General features: G+C 47.9%; 1 protein-coding gene across 3 annotated transcripts in view; it reads left to right on the plus strand.

Annotated features, from left to right (window-relative positions):
• il20ra (interleukin 20 receptor, alpha) overlaps positions 1-10,768 on the plus strand; it is a 53,453-nt gene extending 42,685 nt beyond the window's left edge. For all 3 annotated transcript variants that reach the window (XM_084313847.1, XM_084313849.1, XM_084313848.1), the window contains 3 exons: positions 3,568-3,715; positions 8,474-8,607; positions 9,320-10,768. In XM_084313847.1, coding sequence (XP_084169973.1) covers positions 3,568-3,715; positions 8,474-8,607; positions 9,320-10,759 — 1,722 coding nt within the window. In that variant the 3' untranslated portion in view covers positions 10,760-10,768. The remainder of the gene's footprint in view (positions 1-3,567; positions 3,716-8,473; positions 8,608-9,319) is intronic.
• Positions 10,769-18,962: the final 8,194 nt, after the last annotated feature.

Consider the following 18,962-nt stretch of genomic DNA (forward strand, 5'->3'; position numbering starts at 1 on the left):
CCTGCTCTTGGATGGGCCCTGTCCGATACGCTGGCGATGTGGGGGGTGGTGTCACTAGTAACCGCCTGGGGGTGTCACTAGTGACCGCCCGTTCGTTCCCTAGTGGCATGTGGGTTGCGCGCCTGTGTAGTCGTGGGTTCTTCTGTGGGAAGGTAAGTCCCACGATCTGCTCACCCTGTGCATTTGAGTTGCTAAACCCCGCGACCGTTGCCTCCGCCACCACTGCCGCCGCTGCTGGGCCTTCGTCCAAGAAGGCCAGGAGTGGAGGGAGTGCCTCGTCCGCCACAGCCGGCCGCCCCACACCCGGAGGTGACGGTAGGGATCGACGTGACCAGGCGCCCCAGAACCGTCCCTCCGGGCCGGCTCCAAGGTCGGGGCAAGCACCGTGCTGCACGCGGCAGGCGCCGCTAGTGACTCTCCCCTGTTTACCCCTGTTCCCTTCCCCGCCCCATCATATAATTTTGTTACTAAATAAAAGGTCCCTCCTGGTGAGGGACTGTTTTTTGTTACAAACTGTGTTTTTATTCACTGTTATATATTGGGGATACGGTGTATATATACGGTGTACTGCACCCTATGTGGATACTGTGATACTGTGAATAATGTATATTTCAGTGGATACCGTGATACTGGGAATAATGTATACTCAGTAGATAGTAAATTATAACACTACCTCATGCATACTGCACCTTATGTGACACTGTGAATAATGTGAATATTCCTCAGCTAGTCAGATAGTAAATTATATTGACCATATTGATCAAATTGTTTACACTGCCTGTGTTGTTTTTTACTACCTGTATACTGTGTTGTTTTACTACCTGTACCCCCCCCTCCCCCCCATGCTGCTATGATGCCTGAATTTCCCCAAGGGGATCAATAAAGGAATATCTTATCTTATCTTAACTTATAAACCCTCACCTAGCTGTGGGGTTGTGTGTTGTTTAAGTGAGTAGGACAGTTTTCTTATAAATCGTTCTGGTCGCTATATATATGTGTGCTTGGCAAGGCCTGTGGCTAGCACTCGGTCGAAAGACTTGTCTTCCCTCACCACTTCTTATAGTGGTACATGTTACCGTTTTATCTGAGGGGGTTGTGTGTATTCTGTTACATTGGAAACATGGCATAGAGTCCACAACTTGGTTGGAGTGTTAGCCTACAGAAGTGCTATGTACTGTAGCTTGTACCGAGGTCTTGACCCTCTCTTAAACGTATGTGTTTTTTTCTTAGACATAAAACACGGGTGACGTGTTTCGCACATGAGCCTTGTATATAAAACCTGTTCGCAAATGAGTTATCATCTGTGGCTGGCGTGCATTGGTTTAGCTTATCCCTGTGGATATACGCTTTTCATGTAGCATGCTGGCTACGCGGGTATCATCGCTGCTGGTTGTTTTTCATTGTATCCGGGGTGTGGGGTCATGAGGGGGTGAACTGATAAACCTTCCTCCCCCTTTTTTTTCCTGATTGGTCAGGGGTTTGGGCCTCCTGTCCTTCGGGCTTCCTGTCGCACTGTTTGGTCAGCGTGTCACAGGGTAGGGAGAGGGGGGGGGAATCTGGGTTTAACATGATTTGTGGAGCTCCCTCTGGTGTTGTGATCGTGGTATTCACTGACCTTTGGGAAGTATTTAGTCATGTACATGGGTACCTTGGTCGTGTAGTGTATCTTGTAGACCAGGCCCATTGCAAGTTGCTGTACTCTGTCGTCTACTCTAAGCCATCCTAGGTTGTCAAAGTGGGCAGGGGTGAGGTGGGTTCTAGGAGTAAGGTCAAGCAGTAGTCTGACCAGTTTGTTTTGAGATGTTTGTAATTTTGTTTTTAGCGCCTTTGAGGTGCTTTGGTACCATGAGGTGCAAGCATAGTCGTAGTACCCTTGAATGTTATCCTTCACTATTGCTTGGTCCATATTGTGTTGTACCTTGCGCTGGTGCTGGGCTTTCGAGGTGGGTTTCGTGCCCCTCTGGCATCCCTGTATACGTCCCGGTCTGCCGGGCCCAGGTCCGGACTCATTCTCGTCAACCTGTTGGCCTGGGTTAACCCCTTCTTGAGAACTGAGACACTTGTACTGCTGTATAGCCGGTGTATACCCGCAGTTGTGTTTTGGAGTTTTTTTCCTGGGGGGGTTATAGGAACAACCGCCTGTTAGTTGGTGGTTGGTTTCCAGGTGTGTTGGTAGCGGAGTCGACTCTCGGGTTAGGCCGGGCTTGACCCCGTCTGCCTGCGAGTGTGCCCCCGCACCTTTCATGACGTCTGCCAATCATGTCAGCCTTCTCTGCCTCGGCCCCTCTAGACTGGGTGTTTTTTTTTGTGGAGGCTGCGACATGGTGCACAGCATACCGAACGCCCCTTCCGCCAGGGTGCTGTTTTCAGCAGACCCCTTAGGTGCCTGTCTAGTCCGCAGTGCTCCAGGCACAGGTCGAGTCCTTCTGGCCTGTTGCCTGGATTGAGGGATCAACCTCTTTGGGGGTTGTCTCCCCGGTGCGCTGCTTGGTCCCCCTGTGGGGGTCTAGCCTCTTGAGGGCTTCAGGGCGGCGTGCTGTAGGGGGGAAGGGCCTGCTCTTGGATGGGCCCTGTCCGATACGCTGGCGATGTGGGGGGTGGTGTCACTAGTAACCACCTGGGGGTGTCACTAGTGACCGCCCGTTCGTTCCCTAGTGGCATGTGGGTTGCGCGCCTGTGTAGTCGTGGGTTCTTCTGTGGGAAGGTAAGTCCCACGATCTGCTCACCCTGTGCATTTGAGTTGCTAAACCCTCTTCACACAGTCGGATCCGATTCCCTCCCGTCCTCCACTAGGGGGGTCCGGGGGCTCGGGTCCTCCCCGGTTCTGATGGTTGTGGGGTGCCTCAGCAGGTACATTTGTCGAGCTTCCGCTCTGCTCAGCTCCTGTGTTCCACTTGAGCGCAGAGCGTAAGCTATACGATATATAACATACGGTTATCCTATAACCATAGTTATATGAGTATAGCGAGCGCTCTGCGCTGACTCACTGAGGACCCCGTGGTCTTCGCCTTCGGTGGTGAAAGTCTTGGGAAGGAGCTGTTAGTATGGCCACATCCCCGCTTATGTAGAGGAGCGGATGGGGGTGTGGCCAGGCGGATGGGTGTGTACATGTGAAGAAATGTATTCAGTATTAGACTGGCTATGGGATGTGTTCCACTTGAGCGCTCGCTATACTCATATAGCTATGGTTATAGGATAACCGTATGTTATTGTGTCTCAGTGTGGAGGAGACTTGAAGTGACTGTATGTTATTGTGTCTCAGTGTGGAGTAGACTTGAAGTGACTGTATGTTATTGTATCACTCACAACATTTAAAACAAGAAACAAATCAATACAGTAATCAAATATACCCTAATGACTCAGAACAAGGTCTCAACATGAGTCCAGGTTGTATGATGACAGTAGACCATGTTATACTGTATATTTCATATATATATTTATATATTTATACGTGTGTTTCACTTTAGAACTCTATGCGTTACTATTATGACTGATATGAGTTGGTAACAGGCTCTGTATAGAACTGTATTTTTGAGACGGTTTGTGGTGTGTGTTCTGTGTTCCCAGCGTCAGGCGGTCTTGGAGGCAGGTCAGTCTGATTTGACGTACCGCTTGATGGATTATGAGACAGAGTACTGCGTCTCAGCCAGGGCCGACCTCCTCCTGCCCATCCTCTTCGAGCGCTCCGCCTGGCACTGCCTGACCACCACACAGGGTAGGACCACTGAAGTCTTTAACATGTAGAACATATTCTTTTATTTGATGTGTTTGGATTCAGCTATAACAAATTTTGACACAGATGCCTCTATACAAGACATATTAACAAGCATATTATTGAACATACAAAACCTGTCAAATAAACAAATAAACTAAAACTAAACTAAGCATTTTACGAAACATATGTAAATATGATTATTTTGATCATATAAAACCTAACTTGCTACAAGCAAAATAATGAATACACCAAGGTTTATAGTTATTAAGTTATAACTCTGAAAGTTTGGGACTATTCAGCCAACTATTCAAGACTGGGCCCTCATTTATCAATGGTGCGTACGCACAGATATGTGCGTAACCCGTGAGTACGATCATTTCTAAGCAAAGTGTGTGACTTATCAATTTGAACGTGTGCTTGACTTTGTGCGTACCTGGCGCCCGGTGGTAGAATGAATATTGCAACGCGGAAATAAGCTTCCGTGCATTACTTCCAACACTGGCGTGTTCTATATGACCCGTAATTCATTATAGTTCATTGTAAAATAGCAACAGTAGTGTAATTATAACGGTTGGCCTGCTTGTTTGGCACGGGGGGGGCAGACGCAGAACACCCACCTCCAAACGCGATTAAATATTGTTTCAAATAAAAAGCTAAATACTATTATTTTGTGTCATGTTTCCAAATAAGATTGGTCACAACGAAATGCTTTCTACTTCAATTTGTTGGTTAGAATAGATGACCTCTGTTGAAACTTCACTGAGACTAACAGTCTTTGTGAGCTCCCGCACAGACGTGATAATAATAATAATAATAATAATAATAATAATAATAATAATAATAATAATAATAATAATAATAATAATAATAATAATAATAATAATAACTTAATTTTATATAGCGCCTTTCAAGAGACCCAAGGTCGCTTTACATAGATAGGGGGGGGAAATAACAAAGTAACAAACATAGTGGACAGACACAACATATAAATATGATGATGGAATTCAAGTTCAAGTTTGTATTGATCACATATAGGCAGGCTACACATGGCGTAGGCTACATCATACATGGCAGTGAGATTCATTGTTCTTGTATATGCTCTCCTATTATTGTTTATATAGGCGACCTAATACCGACATCAAAATAGATTGTATGCCTCTACAAATCATATGCAGGTAGAAAATTTACGGAAAATCCGTCGCGATTTGGAATAAAATTGAGGAGAACTTTAATCCCTGGGTATTAATCGAACAAAACAGGAAAAGGCAGTCATATTCCAGCACGGTCTTTATTAGTGTTTGCGCTGCCCAGGCAAGTTTCAAGTTTTCAAGTTTCTTTAATAGTTGTCATACAGAAGTACAGAATACTTTCATACAAAATGCTTCTTACTGTTACGCTCCAGAGACTGTGCTAGACAAGATAGTATCAAATAACATAGTATAGCATGTAATTTAGAAGTAGAAAATGAGGTCACAGTGTTCAGTATAGACATATGTACAATGTTCGATGCAGAATAGAGGTAACTGAGTTACCATATAATATACAATACTATGCAGTGTACTAATGTACAGTACTATATAGTGCAAAGCAGAAATGGGATGAGGTACAATTTAAGTACAATTTACAGTAAGGTGTACGAGTTGTAGTGCAATCCTTCATCAATAAATATAAAGTGTGGGGAGTGGGTGCTACAGTGTGTTTGTTTAAAGTGAGTGTGTGCTATAAAGTGTGTGGAGTGGGTGCTACAGTGTGTTTGTTTAAAGTGAGTGTGTGCGTGTGGATGTGTGTGCTATGTGCGTTTGATGGTTGTTGTTGTGTAGTGTTCATTGTTCGTTTAGCAGCCTGATGGCCTGGGGATAGAAGCTTCTTCTGAGTCTTTCTGTGCTCGCCTTGAGACTCCGGTATCGCTTGCCTGACCGCAGCAGTTCAAAGAGGCAGTTGTTCGGGTGACTGGAGTCTTTAATGATTCTCTTAGCCTTGCCCCTGCAACGCTTGTTGTAAATGTTCTGGAGGGTGGGGAGCCCCCCTCCAATTGTGCGTTCGGCTGAACGTGTCACTCTTTGTAGTCTGCTTCGGTCTTGTGCAGTGCTATTCCCAAACCAGGAGGTGATGTTGCCAGTCAGGATGCTCTCTATTGTACATGAGTAGAAGTTCTTAAGGATCTTCTGACTGACTTGGAACTTCCTTAGGCGCCTGAGGAAGTAGAGGCGTTGTCGTGCCTTCTTCACAACACTGTCAATGTGTGTGGTCCATGTCAAGTCCTCGGATATGTAGGCTCCGAGGTACTTAAAGCTGTTGACTCTGGTTAATAGATATCATATCTGACATCACCGTGTGCATGTCTGTCAGCCTGTCACGTATTTCTCCCATAACACGCTTCGCTCGGCTTAGTCCATTTTCCACATTTCATGGGGGTGTTCCATGACCGTATATGGTTAATTACGGGCGGTTCCATATGCAAATACTTAAAATCGCGCACAAGCGCGGAGCGTAGAACAAATGGTATTTATCAATACGGAGTGTGCTTAGAACCTGTGTACGCACGTTTGATAAATCCCGATTTTTCTGTGCGTACACACATTCTAAATTCTGTGCTTAAGAACGAAAATAGAACACTTTCTACGCATTGTTGATAAATGAGGGCTGGTCTAATATAACAGTCCCCACCTTAGACCATTATGCTTGCTGATGCTATAGCAATAATGAGCCCATACTTTTATCCTTTTAAAGGTAGAATCTGTAATGCCATCAAATTGCAACCTTTAGGCAAAAAAGCACAGCTTGGTATTGCAATTAATTAAAAAAAATTGAAAGATTTGGAAATTGTTCATGTTCGCTAATCGTTTGGGACTTTCTTAGACCAGAGGAATAACATGTACAGTATGAATTCACTGTCTTAGACCAGAGTGTACCCAAAAAATCTACGCCCACTTGCCTCAACGACTACCGCCTGTAGCTCTCACCTCCATAGCCATGAAGTGCTTTGAGAAGCTAGTGAAGGGCTACATCTGTTCCTCCCTCCCCATCAACCTGGACCCCCTGCAATTTGCATACCGCCCCAACAGGTCCACGGAGGACGCCATAGCCCATGTGCTGCACACAGCAGCATCACACCTGGACAAGAGGCAGGGGAACTATGTGAGAATGCTATTCATCGACTACAGCTCAGCATTCAATACCATAGTCCTCGCCAAACTCATAGCCAAGCTCAGGGACCTGGGCTTGAACTATGACCTCTGCCAGTGGGTCTTGGACTTCCTGACGGGCAGACCCCAGGTGGTGAGAGCAGGCAACTGCACCTCCTCATCCATCACCCTCAACATAGGGGCCCCACAGGGCTGTGTTCTGAGTCCCCTCCTCTACTCCCTGTACTCAGCGGAGCAACAACACAATCATCAAATTTGCTGACGACACAGTAGTGGTGGGCCTGATCTCTGCAAACGACGAGAGGGCCTACCTGGAAGAGGTCAAGGTCCTGGCGGGATGGTGCCAGGAGAACAGACTCTCCCTGAACGTCAGCAAAACAAAGGAGATGATTGTGGACTTTAGGAGGTCGGGGGTCAAGGACTACAGCCCCCTCAGCATCGACGGGGCACCGGTTGAGAGAGTGAACAGTTTCAAGTACCTCGGAGCCCAGATATCCGAGGACTTGACATGGACCACACACATTGACAGTGTTGTGAAGAAGGCACGACAACGCCTCTACTTCCTCAGGCGCCTAAGGAAGTTCAAAGTGAGTCAGAAGATCCTTAAGAACTTCTACTCATGTACAATAGAGCGCATCCTGACTGGCAACATCACCTCCTGGTTTGGGAATAGCACTGCACAAGACCGAAGCAGACTACAAAGAGTGACACGTTCAGCGGAACGCACAATTGGAGGGGGGCTTCCCACCCTCCAGAACATTTACAACAAGTGGTGCAGGGGCAAGGCTAAGAGAATCATTAAGGACTCCAGCCACCCGAACAACTGCCTCTTTGAACTGCTGCGGTCAGGCAAGCGATACCGGAGTCTCAAGGCGAGCACAGAAAGACTCAGAAGAAGCTTCTATCCCCAGGCCATCAGGCTGCTCAACGAACAATAAACACTATGCAACAACCATCAAATGCACACAGCACACACATCCACACGCACACACTCACTTTAAACAAACAACACACTGCAGCACCCACTCTCCACACTTTAGATCACCTAAACACACTTTATATTTATTGGTAAAGGATTTGCACTACAACTCGTACACCTTACTGTAAATTGTACCTAAATTGTACCTCATCCCATTTCTGCTTTGCACTATACAGTATTGTATATTAGTATATTGCATAGTATATTGTATATTGTATGGTAACTCAGTTACTTCTAGGCTGCATCGAACATTGTACATATGTCTATACTGAACACTGTGACCTCTATTTTTACTTCTTTTTACATGCTACTTTATTTTATTTCATACTTATCTTGTCTAGCACAGTCTCTGGAGCGTAACAGTAAGAAGCATTTTGTATAAAAGTATTCTGTACTTCTGTATGACAACTATTAAAGAAACTTGAAACTTGAAACTTGAGTGTATGAATGAATTGTCTTAGACCAGAGGAATAACATGTATGAATTAATTGTCTTTTAATTGTCTTAGACCAGAGGAATAACATGTATGAATGAATTGTCTTAGAAAATAACCTTCCCAACCAGGTCACATGTTCATCTTTGATCTTTCTTCTGTGTCCTCCTGGCTGATTCCTCCCCCTCCTCCTTCTCCAGACCCTGTGATTGGCCAGTTGCATAGGGTGGTTGTGGGTATTGTAGTTGCATCACTATGCGTGTGTGTTCTGCTGGTGGCTGGTTATCTGCTGAACCGCGCTGTGAGAGGAACAGACAAGACCCCTGATATACTGGTAACACACACACATACTAGTAACACACACACACACACACACACACACACTAGTAACACACACACACACACACGTCACACATACGCTCTAGTAACACACACACACATACACTATTAACACACACACATACACACACACACACACACACACACACACACACACACACACACACACACATACACACTAGTGACATACAGTACACACTGGTAACACTCACACATACACACACACACTAGTAACACACACACACACACATACAAACACACTAGTAACACACACACACACACACACACACACACACACACACACACACACACACACACACACACTAGTAACACCCACACACAAACACTAGTAACGCACACACATACACACACACTAGTAACAAACACACACACACACACTAGTAACACACACACACACACACACACACACACATTAGTAACACACACACATACACACTAGTAACAAACACACACACAGACACACACACACACACACACACACACACACACTAGTAACACACACACACACACACACACACACACACACACACACACACACACACACACACACTAGTAACAAACACACACACAAACATAGTAACACATACACATACACACACTAGTAACAAACACACACACACACACACACACACACACTGGTAAACTAAGCTCTGAAGTGACATGTTTTGTGTTTTTTTCTCACTCAGCTGACTCTGGTCCACGTGGCTCCTCCCACCTTTTTTCCTGAAGTCCTTGACCCTCGACCAGCCCACCCCAAACCACAACCGCCAATCCCTGACCTCCCTGACGTGCTGGGGATAGGCTTTAGATCAGGCTATGCCCCCCAAAGGAACCAGGAGCCTGATGCACCCTGGGAAAAGGAGGTTTTGGAGGAGGTTGAATATGGATTTGTCAGTGCTGCTCCTGCGATAGTTGAAGGAGGAGAGGGAGAGAGAGATGAGAGAAGTTTGCATGAGAGAGAAGGGAAGGTAGGAGGGAGAGAGGGATTGGGAAGGAATGAGGGAGAGAGAGAGGAGAGGAGTTTGCATGAGAGAGAAGGGAAGGTAGGAGGGAGAGAGGGATTGGGAAGGAATGAGGGAGAGAGAGAGGAGAGGAGAGGGGGAGTGAGGGAGGGATGGGAGAGGAGAGGAGAGAGAGAGACTGGTGACAAAGAGGACATGTCTCAGGCACCTCCCTACATCCTACAGAACACATTACACACACATACACCAACACACATAATGAGACACACCCAGACATCTTCACCCCACACACACACAAATAAAGACTCAAATTCTGAGATGGGGGGAGAGATGAAGAGAAGGATGAACAGAGAGACAGAGACGAGGAGAGGAGAGGAGGGTAAACAGAACGAGGGAGAGATAGAGTGTGTCTGTAAAGGTGTATTCATAGTGAGAGATCCCCAGACCGGTCTGTTTAAAATCCCTCTCCTAGATGGACAGATGAAAGAAGAGGAGGAGAGAGGGTTGAGGAGACAGGCTAAGATAGGGCCAGAGAGAAGGATGAAGGGAGAAAAGGGAGGGATGAAGACAAAGAGGCAGGGAGGGGCAGAGAGAGAGGAAGGAGCCTCTTGTAACCCTTACACCGTGCAGAGCAGCGGAGACACGCCCTGCTCAGTGGCTGACCAATGGCGTTACAGCTCTGACATGCCCTGCTCAGTGGCTGACCAATGGCGTTACAGCTCTGACCACTATGGTGTCCTGGGAACGGAGCAGGATGAGGACGACGAGGAGGAAGATGAGGACGACGAGGAGGAAGATGTGCAAATCAACTGTGTTCATTGGAATCCATTGACTGGAGTACTAGTATTTCCAGAGACAAGGAGAGAGGAGAGGGAGAGAGAGTGCAGGTTGGAGAGTGTGATGGTGAGACAGGTTTCGGAGGAGGAGGAGGAGGAGGAGAGGGAGAGAGTGTGCAGGTTGGAGAGTGTGATGGTGAGACAGGTTTCGGAGGAGGAGGAGGAGAGGGAGAGAGTGTGCAGGTTGGAGAGTGTGATGGTGAGACAGGTTTCGGAGGAGGAGGAGGAGGAGGAGGAGAGAGTGTGCAGGTTGGAGAGTGTGATGGTGACACAGGTTTCGGAGGAGGAAGAGAGAGAGACAGGAGGATGGAGGGAGAATCACTACTGAGCACTTGGATCCTGAAGATCAGTATATGGACCAATAGGAGGAAAGATTAGATCGTGACATGTCAACCCTGGACCAATCACAGAGTAGGTGACATACTAACAGGCTGAGCGATGAAAAGACAAAGTAGCATATTGACTGACCAATCATTGACAAGATGCCATACTATCTAACTAATGACAGACAAGCTGATGTTCAAACTGAGCTATATCACCTGTCCTGTGGAGCCGGTTGGAGCCAGACGACTCATTGGGATAACATGACAACAAACAACTTGCTATTTCATAGTTCAGCATCAGCAACAATCCGTTTTTCGAGGTCATGGATTTTGACCAAATGGACCAAAACACATAATGTAGCACCATCCATAAACAAAAAATCATCACATTAGCCTAATCTTTGGTTTAATTTAGGCCACTATAGCCTATAGGGCTGGGCGAGTAATCCCTGCTTCACACAACACCCTGCTTCACACAACACCCTGCTTCACACAACAACCTGCTTCACCCAACTCCCTGCTTCACCCAACTCCCTGCTTCACACAACAACCTGCTTCACCCAACACCCTGCTTGACCCAACACCCTGCTTCACACAGCACCCTGCTTCACCCAACACCCTGCTTCACACAACTCCCTCCTTCACCCAACTCCCTGCTTCACCCAACTCCCTGCTTCACCCAACTCCCTGCTTCACACAACACCCTGCTTCACCCAACTCCCTGCTTCACCCAACTCCCTGCTTCACACAACAACCTGCTTCACCCAACACCCTGCTTCACCCAACACCCTGCTTCACCCAACACCCTGCTTCACCCAACTCCCTGATTCACTCAGCCACCTGGAGGTTGCCTACTACGACCATAATCTTGCACTTTTGGCAACTGAGTACAAACACTGGTGATGTTGGGGGGGGGGGGGGGGGGGTGCCTTGCTCAAGGGCCCCTGGACAGTAGTTGGTCCCCCATCCACATTATAGCATTCCGGCAGTTTTTTCTTGCACTATCTTTATTTACACTAAGCCTTGACCAAATCATAAAAGGTGCTGAGAGCCAATCTGTTGTACACATGGATGATGTCGGTCTACTCTGTTTTCTACTTTGTTTTACAGCCTATACTACTGTAACTATCATCAACCTCTATTTAATTATTGGGAGACACAGGGTTAGGGTTAGCGGTCAGATATAGGAGGGACACATGTTCCAATCTAGCATCAATGCAATATATTTATACCTCTGGATGTTGTTTATTTTAATTCTTTATTTGATTTGGATATGAAAAATGTGGAACAAATCACATTCCTTCCAGTTAATAACTTTGAAGAAACCTGTATTGAAGGGATAGTCTATCTGACTTGACTCAGTTCATCCTAACAGACTCTGTATTGAAGGGACAGTCTATCTGACTTGACTCAGTTTACTCAGACAACAGACACTCATCATCAGTCCTGTCAAACAGACAGACAAACTCTGTATGTTATTTACCTAAAGGAAGAAGTCATGACACTTAACTCTGTATGTTATTTACCTAAAGGAAGAAGCCATGACACTTAACTCTGTATGTTATTTACCTAAAGGAAGAAGCAATGACACTTAACTCTGTATGTTATTTACCTAAAGGAAGAAGCAATGACACTTAACTCTGTATGTTATTTACCTAAAGGAAGAAGCAATGACACTTAACTCTGTATGTTATTTACCTAAAGGAAGAAGCCATGACACTTAACTCTCTATGTTATTTACCTAAAGGAAGAAGCAATGGCACTTAATTCTGTATGTTATTTACCTAAAGGAAGAAGCCATGACACTTAACTCTGTATGTTATTTACCTAAAGGAAGAAGTCATGACACTTAACTCTGTATGTTATTTACCTAAAGGAAGAAGCCATGACACTTAACTCTGTATGTTATTTACCTAAAGGAAGAAGCCATGACACTTAACTCTGTATGTTATTTACCTAAAGGAAGAAGCAATGACACTTAACTCTGTATGTTATTTACCTAAAGGAAGAAGCCATGACACTTAACTCTGTATGTTATTTACCTAAAGGAAGAAGCAATGACACTTAACTCTGTATGTTATTTACCTAAAGGAAGAAGCCATGACACTTAACTCTGTATGTTATTTACCTAAAGGAAGAAGCAATGACACTTAACTCTGTATGTTATTTACCTAAAGGAAGAACCCATGGCACTTAACTCTGTATGTTATTTACCTAAAGGAAGAAGCCATGACACTTAACTCTGTATGTTATTTACCTAAAGGAAGAAGCAATGACACTTAACTCTGTATGTTATTTACCTAAAGGAAGAACCCATGGCACTTAACTCTGTATGTTATTTACCTAAAGGAAGAACCCATGGCACTTAACTCTGTATGTTATTTACCTAAAGGAAGAAGCAATGACACTTAACTCTGTATGTTATTTACCTAAAGGAAGAAGCCATGACACTTAACTCTGTATGTTATTTACCTAAAGGAAGAAGCAATGACACTTAACTCTGTATGTTATTTACCTAAAGGAAGAACCCATGGCACTTAACTCTGTATGTCACCAATGTACAGTTTCTTCCCCTTCGGATGTATATATTTTTTATGATATCTTTTTACTACACAGTTCTGAATATTTGTATGTCTTGTATGTCATAAATGTACTGATGAATTGAAAATGGGGGACCCTGATGTAAACAAGACGAAAGTCTTTCTCTGGTCTGCATTCCCTTAACAATTGTGTGTATTGCGCCATACTGTATTGTACCCATTCTGAAATCTGTTAAATAAAGTTTTCATTCATTCATTCATTTCTCCCCCACTACTCCCAAAAGTAACACTAAATAGATAAAGAGGTTGCGTTCAGGAATCGACGTTGTGATGTCCTACGGATCTTCTAAAAGCCCCACGCAATACAGCATGTCTTGAATGTTCAGGCAGGAATTCACCGCAAGAAAATGTGTTGCTAATCTTTGTTCAGTACAATATGATTGGAAAAATAAGCTACATCTGGAATGAATAAAGTGATTTCTTTTTTTTTAACTGTCAATACCAGCGTCTTTTTCTCCAGTAGCGGGACTAATATCCATATCAGTTACATCATCCAAGGTATTGTTACTCAATGTTTGTGAGCGTGGTTTGGAGATATTCACAGAAATTGTTAATTCATTAAAGTAGTCAGATCTACTCTTTATTGAAGGTACTGATATGATATGATTCTACGATTAATACTACAAATGTAATGGTCCTCAATGTGTATAACAATTACACATTAGCTTTATATCAGCCTTTCTGAAAGAAGAAATGGTTTCTTTATACATAGTCATATAATTTGGAGAAAAAAAATACCATGTTCCTTAGTCCTGTATTATGATCAAACAATTACACAAAAATGCATCCTATATAGACTCATATGCCAAAACATTCAGAAATACCCAAATGATGCAAGTTTGTTTTTTTATGACATGCACAACTACAAGCTTTTAAGAACACTGACATAACCGCTGAATATCACTGAAATCCAAGTTAATGTATATCTTAGAAGTTCTTTGTTTCATCGTACAAACAGCCAAAGCTGTCATGTATGTTGTGTATGTCATAAATGTCGATATGAATTGAAAATGGGGGACCCTGATGTAAACAAGACAAACGTCTTTCTCTGGTCTGCAGCCCCTTAACAATTGTGTGTATTGCGCCAAAGGGAACACAGTTTCTTGAGTCTGGCGTTGTTGTACTTTATCTATTTAGTGTTACTTTTGGGAGTAGTGGGGGAGAAATGAATGAATGAATGAATGAAAACTTTATTTAACAGATTGCAGAATGGGTACAATACAGTACGGCGCAATAGGAAAGACTGACCGTTGCCCCCAATCCCTTGCAGAAAGCCTGCCATACCTGGGAAGTGAACTGGGGCCCCCGGTCCGAGACGACGTCCTGGGGAAACCCATGGAGGCGGAACACGTGGCGCGTCAGGAGGTCCGCCGTCTCGGCCGCCCAGGGAAGCTTGGGAAGGGCCACGAGGTGAACCCCCTTGCTGAACCGATCCACTACGGTCAGCAGGCACGTGTTCCCCTGGGAAGAAGGAAGTCCCGTGACGAAGTCCAACGCACATGGGACCAAGGGCGGCTCGGAATGGGAAGCGGCTGCAGAAGCCCGGAGGGCGCCTGGTGGGAGGCCTTGCTGCGGGCGCAGACTGCGCATTCCAGTACGAACTCCTTGACGTCGTTCCTCATGGTGGGCCACCAGAATCGCCGAGCCAGGAAGGAGAACGTGCGATGAACGCCTGGGTGGCAGGCGAACCGGCTGGTATGGCCCCACTGGAGGACCCGGGACCGGACTGAGTCGGGGACGAAGAGGCGATGAACCGGTACCTTGCCTGGAGCGCGATGGAAGCGTAGGGCACGCCTTACCACCCCCTCGATGCCCAAGGTGACCACTCCCACCACCCTGCCCTCTGGGAGGATGGGAGTCGGGTCCTCAGTGGTTGGGGCTCCCTTGGAGTGTAACCGGGACAGGGAGTCGGCCTTCGTGTTGCGGGAACCAGGGCGAAACGTCAGCGAGAAGTCGAAACGACTGAGGAAACTGGCCCATCTTGCCTGCCGGCCATTGAGGCGCTTGGAAGCACGGATATACGTCAAGTTCTTGTGGTCCGTCCAAATGGTGAATGGCTCCTCGGCCCCCTCTAGCCAATGACGCCACTCCTCCAAGGCAGCCACAACCGCCAGCAGCTCCCGATTGCCGATGTCGTAGTTCCTCTCGGCAGGGAGGAAACGACGTGAGTAGAAGGCGCACGGATGTACCTTCTGGTCCGTTGCCGACCGCTGAGATAAGATAGCCCCAAGTCCGGTATCCGAGGCGTCCACCTCTACGATGAACTGTCTCTTGGGGTCTGGATGGAGCAAGACTGGGGCGGTAGTGAACCTCTTCTTGAGGGAGTGGAACGCAGCACTCGCCGCTGGGGACCAGTCGAACGGCAGGGCGGGAGAGGTTAGCTTGGTCAGTGGTTCCGCCACCTGGCTGTAGTTCCGGATGAATCTTCGGTAGAAGTTGGCGAACCCGAGGAAGCTCTGTAACTCCTTCCGAGAGGTGGGTTCCGGCCACTCCTCCACGGCCCGGATCTTGCGAGGGTCAGCCCGGGTCAAGCCTCTCTCCACGATGAAGCCCAGGTAATCGACGGAGTCGGAGTGAAAACGGCACTTCTCTGCCTTGACGAAGAGCCGATTGTGGAGGAGGCGCTCCAGCACACGTCGGACATGCTGGATGTGTTCCTCGAGGGTCTTAGAGAAGATGAGGATGTCATCTAGGTATACCACCACAAACTCCTCCAGCATGTCACGAAGGACGTCGTTCATGAGCGCCTGGAATACCGCCGGAGCGTTGGTGAGGCCGAACGGCATTACCAGGTACTCGTAGTGGCCCCTGGGAGTCTTGAAGGCAGTCTTCCACTCATCGCCCTCTCGGATACGGACCAGGTGGTAGGCACTCCGGAGGTCCAGCTTGGTAAAGACAGTAGCCTGGGTGAGAGGTTTGAAGGTGGAGTTCATGAGAGGAAGAGGGTACTTGTTCTTAATGGTGATCTCGTTGAGCTGGCGATAGTCGATGCAGGGTTGAAGGTCTCCGTCCTTCTTCCCAACAAAGAAGAAACCGGCCGCCACAGGGGAGGAGGAAGGCCGAATGAGACCTGCTTCCAAGGACTCAGAGATATAACGATCCATCGCTGCCTTCTCAGGGACGGTCAGACTGTAGAGGCGGCTGCCGGGAAGGGGAGCCCCTGAGCGAAGGTCGATGGCACAGTCGTAAGGCCGGTGAGGCGGATGGGCCTGAGCCCGGGACTTACTGAAAACCTCCTCGAGGTCGTGGTACTCGGGGGGTATCGTCGAGAGGTCCGGAGGCGGCTCACAAAGAGGGCTCCGGGGCGAGGGACAGGACGCCGCCTGAAGACACTGGGCATGACAGGCGGAGCTCCACCCTCTGATGGTACCGGAGGACCAGGCGATGTGGGGCTCATGCAGCGTGAGCCAAGGCCTGCCCAGGACCACAGGGACAAGAGGAGAGCTGGTGATGAAAAACTGGAGTCTCTCAACGTAGTTACCAGCAATGGTGAGAAGGACTGGGACGGTGCGTTGAGTGATGTCAGCCAGGCGGTGTTGGTCCAACGTGAACACCTCCAAGGGTCTCACAAGGTCCTCTAGCGGAATGTTGGCCTGGGTAGCAAACTCGAAATCCAGGAAGCTCTTGTCAGCACCCGAGTCGATGAGTGCCTCCACCGTCGCCCGTTGGTCCGCCCAGGTCAGGGTGACGCTCATCAGACGACTAGGTGGTGCACAGTTCTGGGAACGAGAAAACCGGCTCACCAGGATCTCCCGGGGTCCCGGCGAGCCTGGTCTTTTGGCCGGGTGGGGCAGTTGGAGATACGGTGCCACTCCCGGCCGCAGTAGAGGCAAAGGCCGGACCTGAACCTGGCCTCTCGTTCAGCCGGACTAAGGTGAGAGCATCCCAGCTACATGGGTTCCTCCTCAGGCGCCGAACGGGAGGGGAAGGGACCACCAGTCGTGGTGGAAGCAGGACGGGCCGCAGTACCGTCACGAGTGCGGGAGGTCTGGGTCACCTCTGGAGGTACCAGTCGGGCTCTCTCACGCCTTCTCTCCCGGAGGCGTCCGTCGATACAAATGGCAAGGCTGAATAGGTCCTCGAGGGACTCCGGTTCCTCACGGGTCGCGAGCTGGTCCCTTACAGCGTCGTTGAGCCCCCTCATGAAGGTGAGACGAAGCGCTTGGTCGTTCCACCCGCTCTCCGTTGCCGCCAGTCTGAACTCCAGCACGTAGTCGGTGACCCCGCTACTGCCCTGCCGGAAGGTGCCCAACCAAGCTCCTGGGTCCTGGCCATGGGCTGGGTGGTGGAAAACCCTGCGGAGCTCTGCCACGAAGTCTGGGTAGGAAAAACAGAAATCAGCCCCCATTGCCCAGGAGGCAGTAACCCACTGTGCTGCCCGGCCTGAGAGCAGGTTAGTCATGTACGCCACTCGGGCTCCCTCTGATGTGAATCGGCTGGATTGATGACGAAAAACCAACTCACATTGCATGATGAATGTGGCACAATCCTCGAAGTTACCGTTGAACAACCGTGGTTCGGAGAGACGGGGCTCCCGAGGTGCGGGATCGGGAGGCGCAGGGCCTGCCACGGCTGCGGGTGGTGCTCTGGCCGAGACTCCTGAAGCAGGTGGGGTTACAAGCAGGGCGTTAAATGCGTCACTCAGAGTTCGTAATTGGTGAAGAATATCAGCCTGCTGATTACCCTGGGCTGTCTGTAGGGTAGCCAGAGAGCCAAGGGACTCCTGAATAGGCAGGACCTGGGCTCGGAGCTCCTGTACAGCAGCCGCAGCCGCACCTAGCTGTAGGCTGTGGTCGTTGGTTAATTCAATCTGGACCGCCAACGCGGTTCTGACTCTGTCTGTGTCGGCTGAGGTCGACATGGTTGGGTCGTAATGTTAGGGTTTGAAACCGACCTCAAACGCACGGCACAGACAGGTAGTTCAGAGTTAGCCAAATACTAGGGCGTATTTATTTTCAGAGTCAAAAAGGAGCAAGTAACAATCTTGAAACAAAGGGAGACTACCTTCAGCAGAGTTATCTGCGGATCTGCAGATCCTCTTGGTGTTCGAGGTGGAGAAACGGTATTGACGCTGAAGCGGCTCTGCAGATACTCCCAGCTTCAACTCGAGGTGGAAAAGAGAGAGATAGAGAGAGGTAAATAACAGTCCACATCACACAGAGGCAGTGCGGTCTCCTCCTCCCTTAGCTGAGTCAGAACAAACAAAACGACCCTGCGGTTGCCCCCCCCCCCCCTCCACAACAGCTGGCGCGCCAGTGACGTCACTAGCCGTTGAGCTAGCGGCGCCACTGTCTACACCAAACCGAGCGTAGAAAGAGTTGAGTTTGTCCGCGAGAGAGGCGTCGTCGCTCCCCATTGAGGGGCCGCTGACTTTGTAGTCAGTTATTGTCCTCAGTCCCCGCCATAAGCCTCTTGTGTCGTTTTGTGCCATTTGTGTCTCCAGTTTATCAGCATATGTCCGTTTTGCAAGTTTTACAGCCTTGCGCAGAGTATAGACTGTAGCCTTGTACTCCTCCATGTTTCCCGACTCTCTGCCCAGGTTGTAGGCAGTAGTGCGGGATTTCAGAGCTGTTCTGATAGTACTATCTACCCACGGTTTCTGGTTAGG

This window comes from Notolepis coatsorum, assembly GCF_963971535.1.
Source record: "Notolepis coatsorum genome assembly, chromosome: 5".
In the NCBI taxonomy this organism is placed as follows: domain Eukaryota; kingdom Metazoa; phylum Chordata; class Actinopteri; order Aulopiformes; family Paralepididae; genus Notolepis; species Notolepis coatsorum.